The sequence below is a fragment of the Sorex fumeus genome, unplaced genomic scaffold (assembly GCF_029834395.1).
Source record: "Sorex fumeus unplaced genomic scaffold, SorFum_2.1 ptg000037l, whole genome shotgun sequence".
Lineage (NCBI taxonomy): Eukaryota > Metazoa > Chordata > Mammalia > Eulipotyphla > Soricidae > Sorex > Sorex fumeus.
In genome coordinates this window covers 72,633,506-72,648,077 of record NW_026606094.1, presented here as the reverse complement: position 1 = coordinate 72,648,077, position 14,572 = coordinate 72,633,506, and the positions used below count along the sequence as shown (strand labels likewise).

General features: G+C 56.8%; 1 protein-coding gene across 1 annotated transcript; it reads left to right on the top strand.

Annotated features, from left to right (window-relative positions):
* The first annotated feature begins 2,607 nt into the window (after nucleotides 1-2,607).
* Nucleotides 2,608-8,676, top strand: LOC130027664 (indolethylamine N-methyltransferase-like). Its single transcript, XM_056118510.1, has 3 exons — nucleotides 2,608-2,810; nucleotides 4,510-4,717; nucleotides 8,011-8,676. Exons 1-3 carry the CDS (start codon nucleotides 2,654-2,656, stop codon nucleotides 8,432-8,434), a joined length of 789 nt encoding a protein of 262 aa, XP_055974485.1. The 5' UTR covers nucleotides 2,608-2,653; the 3' UTR covers nucleotides 8,435-8,676.
* Nucleotides 8,677-14,572: the final 5,896 nt, after the last annotated feature.

Sequence of the window (14,572 nt, the reverse complement as noted above, 5' to 3'; positions counted from 1 at the left end):
GAAAGAATCCGGAGTTCTGACCTCCGTGGACGATCAAGAATCAGGGATGCTGTCTCTTTTGCCAAGGCGTCAAAAATCAGATGGGCTGGTCACGTAATGAGATTTAGAGACGACCACTGGATTAGATTTGCTCGAGCGGGCCCAGTAACGTCTCCATTGGAGATTTTGTTGTTACTGTGTTTGGCATATTGAATACATCACAGGTGGCTTGCCAGGCTCTGCCGTGCGGGCGAGATACTCTCGGTAGCTTGCCGGGCTCTCTGAGAGGGGCGGAGGAATCGAACTCGGGTCAGCCATGTTGGCCACGTGCAAGGCAAACGCCCTACCCGCTGTGCTATCGCTCCAGCATGTGCTATCGCTCCAACATGGCTGACCCAAGTTCGATTCCTCCGCCCCTCTCAGAGAGCCCGGCAAGCTACCGAGAGTATTCGATATGCCAGACACAGTAACAACAAAGTCTCCAATGGAGACCTTACTGGGCCCGCTCGAGCAAATCGACGATCAACGGGAGGGCCTTTTTACTGGATTAGAGCCGTTACCGACTGGATTCCACGGGACGTCAAGAGACCGCGTGGCTGCCCACCTACCAGATGGTCAGACTTCTTCATCAAGACCATGAACGATTGGTTTGAGGCTCTTCGTGTTCCTAGAAAGAACAGACACCATTGGGCTACACCAGCATGCAACAGGGACAAATGGAGACGTTACTGGCGCCCGCTCGAGCAAATCGACGATTAAAGGGAAGTCAAGTGATCAAGTGATTTTATTAGTGAATCACCGTGAGTTACAAACTTGAAATCCTTTTCTAACAGACGACCTAGAGGTCGAAGATAATTTCCTCTCGGCTGGATAATCCACCCAGCTGCCCTCACCCTGCACTGGATAATGCACCCATTTCTGACTGAACTGAAATGTCACAGAGCTCAGGTTTGATTCACTTCTCAAAGAGGAAATTGACCGTATCACAAGAGAATGAAAATATCACCCGAACCTGACAGTTGGGCCGTCTTGGGTGGTGGGAAGAAGGGGTTTCATCGCTCCACGTGGGAAGGCCTTTGGATCACTGGGATGCTGCAGGACATGCAGGATGTTAGAGCCAGAATCTCCCCTGCCTGGGTCCCGCGCCCAGGGCAGAACACAGCCCGGGGGGCTGCGTGGTCTGTGCAGGGTCAGGCGGCCGGGTCTGCACCAGGGTTTGAGCAAACACTTTCCTGACCACCCTGGGCAACAGGCACACTGGCTTTCAGCTCCCCTCCTTCAGAGTGGCATGAATTATCTCTTTGTGGACGGGGACAGAAGTCAGGGAACGGGGTAGAGAGGGTTACACAGCTCCCTCAGCCTCTACAGCCAGACGCCCCCACAGTCCCACTCTGGCCTGGTTGCAGAGCACATGCTGTAGCATCTGAGCTCTCTGCTCTTAGGGGAATTCTGGAAAAAAGACTGATTTGGCAACACTTAACTTTTTAATTGAAAACATGATTTTGAGGGGCAGGAGAGATAGCTCAGTGGGTAGGAAACTTGCCTTGCACACGGCCGACCCTGGTTTGATCCCTGGCACCCCATGGGGTCCCCTGTGCAACCCCAGGAGTGATTCCTGAATGCCGAGCCAGAAATAACCTGTGAACGTTGCTGGGTGTGCCCAAAATCCAGCCAAACTTGATTTTGAGTTCATTGAAGATTTACAAGCATTTGTGAAAAATAATCGTCAAGGCTGGAGTGATAGTCCAGTGGGTAAGGCCTCTGCCTTGCATGCGGCCAGCCCAGGTTTGATCTCCGGCCTCTGATATGGTCTCCTGAGCGCCACCAGTAGTGATTTTTGAGTAGAGAGACAGGAGTAACCCCTGACCATTTCCGGGTGTGGCCCCAAACTCCAAACAAAACAAAAACAAAAACAAAAACAAAACAAAACAAAATAATAGTCAATTCATAGACCCTGAACCCAAATCACCCAGTGAAAGAAATTCCGTCTTTCAAAACAATAGGCAGGTGACGTGTGTGTGTGTGTGTGTGTGTGTGCAAGCATGTGTGTGCATGTGCCCGCATGTATGTGAGTTCACGCAGTCCCACCACATGCTCTTATCAATAGTTTGCTTAGCTTGCCCTACGCAGAGTGTCGGGGTTTATTAAGTTAATGGGAGAGTCAATGGGGAGAGTAAACAGGATTAAAGGCGGGGATGTTTAGGCAAGTTCGGGACAGGCTGTTTCCAAGAGTTCACTGCCCTCACTCAGTAATCTCAGCCGACCCCATCCGGTTTCCACACCGTAGGGCTCTTTCCACTCTGCTTCTCCCCTGAACCCCTAAAGGGAAGCCCGCTTGTGAAAGCCTGTCTGCCCAGTTCTGTGTCCCCCCCACCCGTTTCTTGCTCCCTGATCTGGCCCCCAGCAGTGCCTACAACGCTCAAAACACCTCCCAGGGTCTGGAGAGGGGAGACGTGTGTTGTTGACCCCATAACCTTCCCTTATGGGCCCCGATGACTATCAGCCAGATGGGCTTGGCTGGAGGCCAGGGGAGCTGAGCCGGGGCCCTGTGTGGGGTGAGGCGGGGAGGGAGGGCCCAGGCCCAGCTGTTATGTAACTGCTGGCAGGAAGGGTCCGGGAGAGCAGGACTAGGGCTGAGAGAGTCTGCCGAGCTGTCTCGGGCGTCTCAGCCAGAATGGAGGAGAAGCTGTATGCAGGCGGGGAGGATTATACCAAAGAGTTCGACCCCCAGGACTACTTACGCACGTACTATGCCTTCGACTCTGGCACCATGGCCGAAAACGAAATCCTCAAATTTAACCTGGAAAACCTTTTCCAGACCTTCTCTGCAGGTGAGTGGCAGGTCTCTGTCTCTAGGGGAGGGGGACGGGGCTTCAGGGACAGCATGAGCTTCTGGGAGGTGGCTGGGTTCAGTCCCCTGGGCCTGGGATCCCCAAGGATGCTGCCACGGCAACCGGACCTGTAGCCCACGCGGGTGTCCAGTAGAGGGCAGTGCAGTGAGGCCGGATCTCTGCGTGGAAGCCAAGCTTGAGCTTGTGTCTAGGAGAGCCTGTCTCAGTTTCTCTTCTGTAAAATGGACGGTCACTCCCAAATTGTAGGGCTCACAGGCTTGTGCTGAGGTCGAGGTAGGGGGCGATGAGAGGACAGACCTGCTACCCCCAGAGTGGTCTTCAAGTCACCCTTTGAAGCTGTTTTGGGCTCATCAACCACTGAGAATCTGAGGAAAAGTTCTTGTACGTACACACACACACACACACACACACACACACACACACACACACACACACAAACACACTTTCTTGCACAAGAGAGTGTTCACAAATACCAAAACCAAATGACAGCTCAGTTTACAAATCCCTGGCGGAGGGCAGGAGAACTGGAGAAACCAGCAGAAACGCCTGGTCACATTCTCTGCACCCAGGAGGGGAGGTTGTGCAGGAGAGAGGGGGGAACCCGCACAGAGCCAGCCCCATCTGCCCCGACCACCAAGTACTGTTGGACAGGGAGGGCACTGCACCACCCTCTCCCAACCCAGCAAGGCGCATCATAGGAAGTCCCGGATGCAGGTACAGAGTGGATGCTCACAGAGCTCTCTGAGCACAGACCTGGGCCAAGGCCGTGAAGCCTGGACACAAAAGTCACAGTGGGGACAGAGCAGGAGGAGAGAGAGGACGGTGCCCCTCTCCTTCACTGAGGCAGATCCATTTGCGGAATGGTAATCTCCTGCCCTCACCCAGCAGCGCTCAGGGCTTACTGCTCTGTGCTCAGGGGTCTCTCCTGGCAGTGCTCAGGGCTCACTCCTGGCTCTGTGCTCAGGACTCACTCCTGGCTCTGTGCTCAGGTCTCACTCCTGGCTCTGTGCTCAGCTGTCTCTCCTAGCTCTGTGCTCAGAGGTCACTTCTGGCTCTGTGCTCAGGGATCACTCCTGACTCTGTGCTCAGGGTTTACTCCTGGCTCTGTGCTCAGGGATCTCTCCTGGCAGTGCTTGGGGGGGCCATATGCGGCAACAGGAATTGAAGCTGGCAGCGTGCAAGCTCCTTCCCCATTGTACTGCCTGCCGGGGCCCCTGCAACTGGCTACCCCCCTACCCCCACTCATCTCCTGCCCCCCAACCTTCTCTGCTGTGTGGAGCCACGTCCCACCCCCTTGCTCAAGTGTGGGCCCTCTCCCGAGGCTCAGCCTTCGCTAATCCCGACACTGGATCCCAAGCCGTACCACCGCAAAGAAACCACTTCCCGCTGCAAAGGCAGCCTGCAGCCTGCCCAGCCATGTAGACTGGAGTCCCGCAGGCGGGCACTTAGCGCAGCAAGGGGAGGGGGTGTGTGGCTGCACCTGCCTCCAGCTGCCTGTGCACACCCCATGCCCTGAGCAGGCTCCCCACTGGGCCTGAGGGCGCCCCAAAGGCCAGATCGGGACTCCTGCGACTCATCATCCAAAGGGCAGGTGGGGGTGAGGGCTGTTCGGCCCTACACAGCGGGGCACGCAGCTGGGGCTGTCCCCTCAGGGCCCTGTCCATGCCATTCCCTGCAGGGGACATCACGGGCGACCTCCTCATCGACATCGGCACGGGCCCAACCATCTACCAGCTGCTGTTGGCCTGCGAGGCCTTCCGGGAGATCATCGTCTCGGACTACACGGAGCAGAACCTCCAGGAGCTGCGCAAGTGGCTGGGTCAGGAGCCGGGTGCCTACGACTGGTCCCCCGCCGTGCAGTACGTGTGCGAGCTGGAGGGAGACAGGTACCGGCCGACCCAGCCCTGCTCTCCCGCGCTCTCCACCCTGCCCTGCGCAGATGCCTCAGCCAGCACTGCTCTCCCTTGCCACCAGTCCCACCCCTCCCCTTTGGCTGCCCAGCTCTCTCTCCCACACAGCCCTGCTCTGCTCTCTGGGCTTTGTGTCCTGTCCCCACCTCGCCCCTTCCTGTAGTCCTGCTTCCTCCTAGAAGCTCCTCTGGATTGCTCCAGCCCACACAGAGCTCACTGTTCTCTTAATACTACAGTTCCAGCTTCTCTTCTCTTCTGGTCTTAGAGGAGCACTTGCTAAGGGCTCCAGGGACGCCCCCACCTTAAGCACTGGTGCCCCCAAGCTGCAGGATTCCTCCAGGGTACCCTCTCTTGCTAGCACACAGAGAGCCAAGGCATGTGCGAGATGCCCAGAGGCAGACATCTACACAGATTCTGCACCTAATTCCACAGCTGAGGAAACTGAGGTCAGGCCCCGAGAGCGACTGACCGGGACCACCTTACAGCCAGGGCCATGACCAGAGCTTAAGATTCTGCCCCAACCTGGGGCCAGGGGTCCCGAGCAGAGTCAGGCTGGCGTGGGGCAGGGCTGGAGGCTCTTCAGACATGGGGTCCTCCAGCCTGCCCTTGTCCAGTAGCACAAACCGCGGTCCGGGTTCCCCTCTAGAACTGAGGAGTCTGGTTCTGCCCAATCTCGGCGCCCAGAGCTGACTCTGCAGTGGGGAAGAGATAAAGCAGAATCCTGGGGGCTAAAGTGATAGTACAGAGGGTAGGGCATTTGCCTTGCACACGGCCTGACCCAGGTTCGATTCCCAGCGTCCTATATGGTCCCCTGAGCATAAAGTAAAGTAAAGTAAAGGCCCTCCCGTTGATCATCGATTTGCTCGAGCGGGCCCAGTGACGTCTCCATTTGGAGACTTTGTTGTTACTGTGTCTGGCATATCGAATACTCTCGGTAGCTTGCCGGGCTCTCCGAGAGGGGCGGAGGAATCGAACTCGGGTCGGCCATGTTGGCCGCTTGTAAGGCAAACGCTCTACCCGCTGTGCTATCGCTCCAGCCCAGCGTGGCCAGGAGTAATTCCTGAGTGCATGAACCAGGAGTAACCCCTGTGCATCACTGGCTGTGACCCAAAAAGAAAAAAAAAAAGCAGAATCCTGCCAGGGCGTGGTTTCCCTGGCACCTTCAGCATTGTTGCCGCTGAGCTGTCCTCTGTGCCGTGTGTGAGAGCTCGTGGCCACGGAAGCCGCATGCTCACCTGAGCTAAGCAGGACACCGGGCCAGCCGCGAACACACGCTCGTGCCGCCACACAGCTGCAGGGCACGAAGAGCAGGAACTGCAGCAAAGGGATCTGCACAGTGCAGGGAGGGAAGCCGAGGGAGAGGCCAGAGAGCCTGGAGAAAGGAAAGTGTCCTAGAGGAGAAGCTTCCGCTGAAAGAGTCTCAGCGAGGGACAGACAGAAGGTGCTGACCCATCTCTGGGCTGCGGCTACTCTACCTCCGCAGGCTGGAGGGCTGGGCACGACCCTTGATTTTTCCAGGCCTGGAGCGAGGCTGGCACCGAGAGCGAGGTGCCTGCAGGGCTGGGTTCTGGCCGGGTCCCTCCGCCCACCTTGCTAAGAGCTGCCTTTTCTGTGTCTTCACGCCGGGGGAGAGGGAGAGGCAGGGACAAAGCCAGAGACAGAGAGACGGAGACAGTGAGAGATGGAGACAGAGAGAAAGAAAGAAACAGAGATAGGGACAGAGATGAAGATAGACAGATGGAGACAGACAGACATGGAGATGGAGAGAAAAGATGGAGGTAGACGAAGACAGAGAGAGAGAGAGACAGAGACAGAGAGACAGAGACTGAGACAGGAACAGAGATGGGGACAGACAGACGGAGACAGAGATAGAGCAACAATGAGCCAGCCCCCTGGTGCCCTCTTCCATCCCGAGGGCCACTCTCATGTCTGCCAACCCTGCTCCTCCCTAAGCTCCTTCTCCAAGTGCCATCCCCCGAAGTTGCAGGGCTCAGGCCCAGCCCAGACTGGAGGGCGGGTTGAGTGGCCACGGCAGGGCAGGGAGAGGCCCTTCTGAGAGCCTCGCAGGGCCATGGGGATGGATGCAGGGCCAGGCGGTGTGTTGGCGGATGCTGAGACCCGCTGTGAAGCCTCAGCTGGAGTGTAGTGTTGGACTTTCTGGCCCCGGGAAAAGGATGGGACATGGTTACAGAAGAAGGACCACAGTTTCCACATCAGGAGAGAACAAGGCTCCAGACGCAGCTATCCTAGCGACTGGGATGCGGTTCTGTGGCCAGCAAGTGAGAGCCTCCCAGGCAGCCCGCCAGGCTGAGCCTCTGCAGAAAACTGATGATAAATAACACCTCCCGACAGTGCGGGCTGCCCATCTCCCGACAGCAGCTGGGTGGCTGATTTCAAGAGGGCCACATGGTGTATTTCCAGTCACCTTTTCACACCCCCACCCCCACCCCCACTGACACAGAAGCTGCAGCTCAGTGGGCACCAGGCTACCCCAGTCATGCTGGGGTGTAGAAGGGGTGGGGGTATGAGGCACCAGGGATGAAAGCCCAGGCCCCTCCCACTTGAGCTGCCTGGCCAGCTGCCAGCTACTCAAATATTAGAACTTCAGAAGACTAATAAATGGGGCAGAGATAGTGCGTGACACGTCCCACCTGGGTTCCATCCCCCGCACTTCATGTGGTTCTCCCCCCAGCTCCTCCAGCAGCTATCCCTGAATACCAAGCAAGGAGTAAGCCCTGAGCATTGTTGGGTGTGGCCCTGTAGCACTGTCCTCCCGTGGTTCAACAATTTGCTCGAGCAGGCACCAGTAACGTCTCCATTGTGAGACTTGCTTTTACTGTTTTTGGAATATCGAATATGCCACTGGGAGTTTGCCAGGCTCTGCCGAGTGGGCGGAATACTCTCTGTAGCTGGCCGGGCTCTCGGAGAGGGACAGAGGAATCGAACGCCGTCGGCCTCGTGCAAGGCAAACGCCCTACCCGCTGTGCTATCGTGTGACCCTAAAAACCAAAAGCAACAAGACCAGAGACCACACCAGTAATTAGGGAACTGTTCAAAAGAGAGGTGCGGGGTTGGGGGGGGCGGTGATAATCCAAGGTCCAATCCCCTGGCACCCACCAGCTGCGTGGACTGGAGCAAACCAACCAGCGGCTCAAACGGGAGGCGCGGGATGGGGGAGACGGTCCCCTCGCTCTGGCCAGCCTCGCGCCCTGGGAGCGGCCAGCGCGGGGAGGGCGGCGGGCGGTCCTCACTCCCGTGTCCTCTCGCAGGAGCAAGTGGCCGGAGAAGGAGGCCAAGCTCCGGGGCGCCGTGTCGCGGCTGCTGCACTGTGACGTGCTGCGGGAGCAGCCGCTGGGCAGCGCGCAGGTGCGGCCGGCCGACTGCGTGCTGACCCTGCTGGCCCTGGAGAGCGCCTGCCCCGACGTGGCGGCCTACCGTGCAGCCGTGCGCGCACTCGTGGGGCTGCTGCGCCCCGGCGGCCACCTAGTCTGCATGGCGGCGCTGCGCTCCCAGTTCTACAGGGTGGGCCCCAAGAAGTTCTTCGGGCTCTACCTGGAGAAGGAGACGGTGGAGCAGGCCCTGCAGGACGCCGGCTGCCGGGTGCTGCGCTGCGTGCACCGCCCCATCAGCTACTCCGAGGGCTACTCCATCAACGAGGGCGTCTGCTTCGTGGTGGCCCGCAAGGAGCCCTGAACCGCGCGGGGTGCGTCCTCGGCCCCACTCCAGGCCACCCCTGATTCCCAGAGGCAGCCGGAGCCTGGACGCCACCCCTTTGTCGCTAGCAGCCCAGTCCCAGGTCCCAGGTGGAGAGCAGGGGTCTCCCTGCACCCCGGGACCGCGCCCTCGCCTACCGCTTGTGCTTCGTGCTGCAAAAACCAGCGAAATAAACAGCTCCGCCGGTTGGGGTTTCCCCAAAGGCAGAGCCCGAGACAAGACGTCAGAGCGAACATTTCCCTGTGTGGGAGACCCAGGACACCCGGGGTGGGGGGCATGTGGAAAGGATCACCGAACCCTTCTCGTTCCGGCCGTTTCTGTACAGCCAGTGAGGCTGGGGGTGAGGGCGGGGCAGGGGCAAAGACCCCAGGAGCACCCCCGAGGGAGCATCTCCATCCGGGTCCCTGTCCATAGTTGGCAGCAGAACAGCCTGGCTGTGCAGTAGCCAGGGTGACCCTCACCCGCTGGTGGCAGCTGACCACTGAGGCTGAGGGCTGGACAGGAAGGCTGGGGACTTTCCAGACGCAGAGGTAGGAAGGGGGCGTGGAGACACCTGGGCTACTGCCCGGGTGGAACAGGACCCTGGGCACGCAGGGTCCAGAGACCTCTCCAAGGTCTGCATGGTTTCTGGGCCCAACTCCTGTTGCTCTCAAGAGGGGAAACCCAGGCTGAGAGTGGAGGGCCAGGCTCCAGGTGGCTGTCAAATGCCCGGTCAGAAGAGGAGCTTTGGGACGGGAAAGAGCACAGCCCAGAGGGCGTTTGCCTTGTGTGTGGAAGAGCTAGGTTCGAAGAGCCAGGTTCGATCCCCAGCATCTCATATGGTCCCCCCAGCAAGGCCAGGAGTAATTTCTGCGTGCAGAGCCAGGAATAACTCCTGAGCATCATCCTGTGTGGACAAATACACACACACACAATTTGGAGCTGGGGCCATGTTACAACCACCACCTCTTACCCCCCCCCCCCCCCCACCTCCACCATCCCCCACAACCACCACCGCTCAGCATTTTCTCCCAGGGACCTGGGCCATGCGGGATGGCAATGGCTTCTCATGGGCACCAGAGGGCAGTGCAGAGCAGATAGCGGCTCTGGGCTCAGCGTGAGTCCAGCTGGGAGTCCTCTGCCCTGAGGCCAGTTTGAACCCCCTTTTGTTTGTGGGGGTTCTGCCAGGCCTCAGCCAGTACAGAAGTCATGAAGCAGAGACAGAGACTCCTGGCAATCCTCAGACGGGCCCAGTTCTAAGAAGCCAGAGCCCGCTCGTTCCTTTAAGTCCAATTTGGCATTTCAGCTAGGCTGGGGAACAAGCTTGTCCTCAGCCCAAGTGATAGCGCAGCGGGCAGGGCGCTTGCTTTGCACGGCCTACCCGAGTTTGATCCCCAGCACCCTATTTGGCCAGAAGTAAGCCCGGAGCACTGCCAGGTGTGGCCTAAAACACAAACTCAGGATGCCTGGGGTACCCAGGAGCTTCTGAGAACAGGAATGAGGTCCGGCAGCGCCCATGCTCAGCCTGCCCCGCTGCCATTCACTGGAGCAGTGAGGAGGTAAAGGGGACAGGCGCATCCTAGCTTCCCCCGAAACCGCAGGGCTCTGGGACTTCCTCCTCCTTCCTGCCCAGGCACTGGGGCTACCGCCCTTACCTGGACACCCCAGGCCAGGTGGAGCCACGCTCAGCAGCTCGGGGCCTGGTGAGCAGAGTGGCCCTGCTGAGCCCGCTGTGGACATCCAGCATGAAGTTTCTTCTGGCCACTCTTGGACAGCAGGAAGCAGGTCCAGTCCCTGCATCCCCCCTCCCTGGAGATAGGGAAGGTTTGTTGCACATTTTCTTAAAATTTTATTTATTCATCTTTTTTTACTTTGAATAAAACTTTTTTTTTTTTTGCTTTTTTGGGTCACACCTGGCGATGCACAGGGGTTACTCCTGGCTCTGCACTCAGGAATTACCCCTGGTGGTGCTCGGGGGACCATATGGGATGCTGGGAATCGAACCCGGGTTGACTGTGTGCAAGGCAAACGCCCTATCCACTGTGCCCTTGAATGAAACTTTAAACACCATGCTCTATCAAGCTGTTCACAATACAGTTGTTTCAGGTATTCAGTCTTCCAATACCAGCCCCACCACCAAAGTTCCTAGTGTCCCACCTACCTCCAAGCCTGCTCCCTTAGCAGGCATTAATTAATTTACTTTCTATTTCTTGTTACAACATATATCTCCTAATGGTGTTGCTAAAGTCATAGCCTGAGGATTACTGAGCTGTTAGGTGAAAGCGGGGCCTTCTGTGTTACTGTTTCACTCACTGAGCTTCTGGGCTTCTACTCAACATTCCCACCTAATGTTCTTGTTTCTCTGGGGTTGTCAGCTCTGTTTGGAGATGTTGCAGAGCCGTATGTGCAGCTGTTCACTTCAGGGGCTTTGGAGCTGGGAGCTTCAGGGGTCTCACTGGCCTCTGAGGTCAGTCCTGAAGCTGGGCGTTTATCTGGCAACAGTGGAAGCCGGCTGGAGGTGGGTGGAGCGCTGAGTCTTAGGCTGGAGGTGGGGGGACACACATCTGCTCCCATCCTGCCCAGTGGTGGCCAGACCTTCCCGGGATAACTCAACTGCCGGCATCTCTCTGAGATCTTGCTGTAAGTTTTGAAACTTGAGGCTCAGGTTGAGGCCAACCTGAGTCAACCTTGAGTCAACTTGAGGTCCCAGGACTTACTCCCACCCCAGCACTGTGAGGCTCTGGGGACAGGTGAGGCCCGGGGTTCCCCCAAATCCGGCTGTGGGAACTGCTACAATGCACTTCCAAAACCTTCTTCAGCTGAGCAGCAGCTGGGGGTGTGGCTGTGTGAGGCTCAGGTTGGGCAGTTCAAGGAGGGCTGAAACCCTGCCCTGCTGACCCTCTCTTCAGTATTCGTGCGGCTGACTGAAGAAATGCCCCAGCAAGCAGGGAAACTGCAGGGTTGCCCAGCCCAAGAGCGAGGGTCTCCGTGTACTCACCAGCCCCAAATCTGAGCCCACGCACCGTTCCTTATTGCCTCCTGGCTGGCCCCATCAGTCAGCTTTCCCATCAGCTAGAGCAAGCAAGCACAATCTCAGCGCACAAGCCAGATGTTATGCGGTTAGCTCGGAGCAGTTAATTGGGGGTATGTTTTCCTTTTCCTGGCAGCTGGAGAGAGCAGGATATCTATGCAGGATGTTTCCAGGGCACCCCGTCCTTGGGGTGCCCCCCCCTGCTCCCCGCTCTCTTTGAGCAGCTACCTGCTTCTCTGCTGTGCCCGGCATTTGGGCCTTTCTCATTGCCCCACCCCCTAGCTCAGTGCTGACCCAGCCCGCGTTCCCAGAGAACCTCTGCACCAGGCCGATGCCATGGAACTCTCCTGGGCTCAGAGTTCTCAGACTGGCTTCCACTGGAACGGCAGATACTTGGATGTTGCGTGAATATTTTTTTCGGTTGGAGGCGCAGAGACAAGACACGTGAGAGGAATATAGAGAACACGAAGGGCCAAGGCATCGATCTGGCTCGAGGCGCAGAGCAACTGCCAGAGGCCTCCTTTTATTCTATTTTTTTTTTTATCAGTTACATCCTAATCACTTCATCACAAGAGAAAGAGTCACTAGCGAGAGGACAGTTGCTGGATAAACATTCATCAAAAGAAAATCATAGTATACATTGTCTTGCCAAAACTATGTTGTCAAAGCTATGTTGCAATGATTGAAAATGTCAGAGGAAGATATGGAACTGGACACGTAAGCTCTACAGATTATGTCCCCCATATTCTTGTGGTTGATTACACATAGAGCAAAGAGAAGACTCATACTGATTCCTAAAGGTCAAACCAGATTAAGGATGTGTAAGAGAGGGGGAAACTGCTTCGTTGTACTGCCAAGATAAGGTATGACCTTATGAGAATGTATGAGAGCATGCTGCACTTCTCCAGATCATCAGACTCACAAGTTTAGGTTGCCCACTAAACTCAAAGTGGGGGCTCGGTTCTGCTTCCTGCTTGCAGGGCAGCGTCCAGAGGCTCGTCCTAATGTCCTGGCTTAGCACCTACACTTGTCTTCTCACAAGAAAGAATTCAAGGGCAAAACAGCACAGATCAAAGCCAGAAGATGGGGCCAGAGTGACAATACGACAGGTAGGGCACTTGCTTTGCTCACGTGTCTGACTGGGCTTCTATCCCCTGCAACACATATGGTCCCTCAAGCACTGCCAGGGGTGATCGTGAGCTAAGAGCCAGGATTAAGCCCTGAGAATTGCTGGGTGTAGACCCCAAAACAAAACCAAAACCAAAAGAAGCAAAAGGCTTTAGGGCCCAGAGAGACAGTACTGCAGGGAGGAAACTTACTTTGCACGTGACTGAGCCAGGTTTGAATCCCTGCCATCCTGTATGGTCCCCAGAATCAGGAGTGATCCCTGAGCACAGAGTCAGGGGTTACCCCAGACATCACTGCGTGTGGCAAAAATAATAATAATAAAAGCAGGGGCTGGAGCCATAGCACAGCGGTAGGGCGTTTGCCTTGCACGCAGCAAGCCGAGCCGAGCCAGGTTCGATTCCTCCGCCCCTCTCGGAGAGCCTGGCAAGCTACGGAGAGTATCTCGCCCGCACAGCAAAGCCTGGCAAGCTACCTGTGATGTATTCGATATGCCAAACACAGTAACAAGTCTCACAATGTTACTGGGCCCGCTCGAGCAAATCAGTGAACAACAGGAGAACAGTGACAGTGACAATAAAAGCAGAGGATTTGTTCAAGAGACAGCGCACAGCTGAAACGTGACACATTGCTCTCTCCAGGGGAGTCACACCCAGGGCGGGGAGGGTTTTAAGGGTCTTAAAACACGAGTCACCCAACGGAGCAACGGGCATGAAGGGCTGTGGAGAGTCCGAGCTGCGGACTAAGCCGACTAAGGTGCTAAGCCGTGCCAGGATGTGCGCAAACACCCCGTGAGTCAGCAGCTTCCAGTCACGCAGCGGGCAGCTGGGAGCAACCTGGGCTCTCCCACTGAAGACACGGGTGAGACAGGCTCAGGCTTCTGCCTCTAGGCATGCACCAAACTGGCTGAAGCTGCTTTCCCCAGTCCTCTCTCTCTCTCTCTCTCTCCCTCCTACCCTCCTTCTCTATCTGCTCCCTGCTTCCCTCTCTCGCTTCCTCTCTCTTTCCTTTTCTCTTCCTGTCTCCCTCCCTGTCTCCCTCCCTCCCTCCCTCCCACCCTCTCTCCCTCCCTCCCTCTCTCTTCCCTGCTTCCCTCTCTTCCTCTCTCTCCTTCTGTCTCTCCCTCTCTCCCTCCCTCCTTCTCTCCCTCCCTTTCATCCTTTCTCCCTCTCTCCATCCCTTTTTTCTCCCCCCTCTGCCTCCCTCTTATCCTTTCTCCCTCCCTCTCCCCTCCCTTCCTCCCTCCCTTCCTTTCTCTCTCCTTCTCTCTCCTTCTGTCTCTCCTTCTCTCTCCCTCCCTCCCTCCTTCCCTTCCTCCCTCTCTCGCTCCCTCTCATTCTTTCTCCTTCACTCCATTCCTCTCCCTCCCTCTCTTCCTCTCTCTCCTCTCTCTCCTTCTGTCTCTCCCTCCCTCTCTATCTCCCTTCCTCACTCCCTCTCTCCCTCCCTCTCTCTCTTCCTTTCCCTCCCTCCCCTATGTGTCTCTTTTGCTGCTCACAGCAGTTTTCCACACCGCTCTCCTCCATCAAGTCTGCCGCATCTCTGAAACTATCCAGCCGATGTCTTGGCTTCACCCTTCACATTCGAACAGCAGCTGAGATCAAACAATCTGGGCTTGCACACAGAGCAGCGATGTTCAAAAGCAGGTGAACAGTGGCAGGGACAAAAAAACCAAACCAAACCAAAACAAACCCTAAATGCTTCCCCTGCCTATAAATTCAGCTCCCTATCTCTCCCAGTCAGGGGATGAGTGGTTTCTAGCACCTTCCTGCTCTGGGGGGGGGGGGGGGGCGGGGGAGCTCAGCCACATGACTGGGTCCGTGCCAGGTCAGCAGAGCTGGCGAGTGCTGCACGGTGGGCTGGCTCCAGTTCTGCCTCCTTGCGATTCACCCAAGTGTATGGAGAGTCCTATGCACACAGAAGCCTGCACCCAGATGTCTATGCCAGCTTGATTCATAATTGCCCAAGCTTGGACACAACCA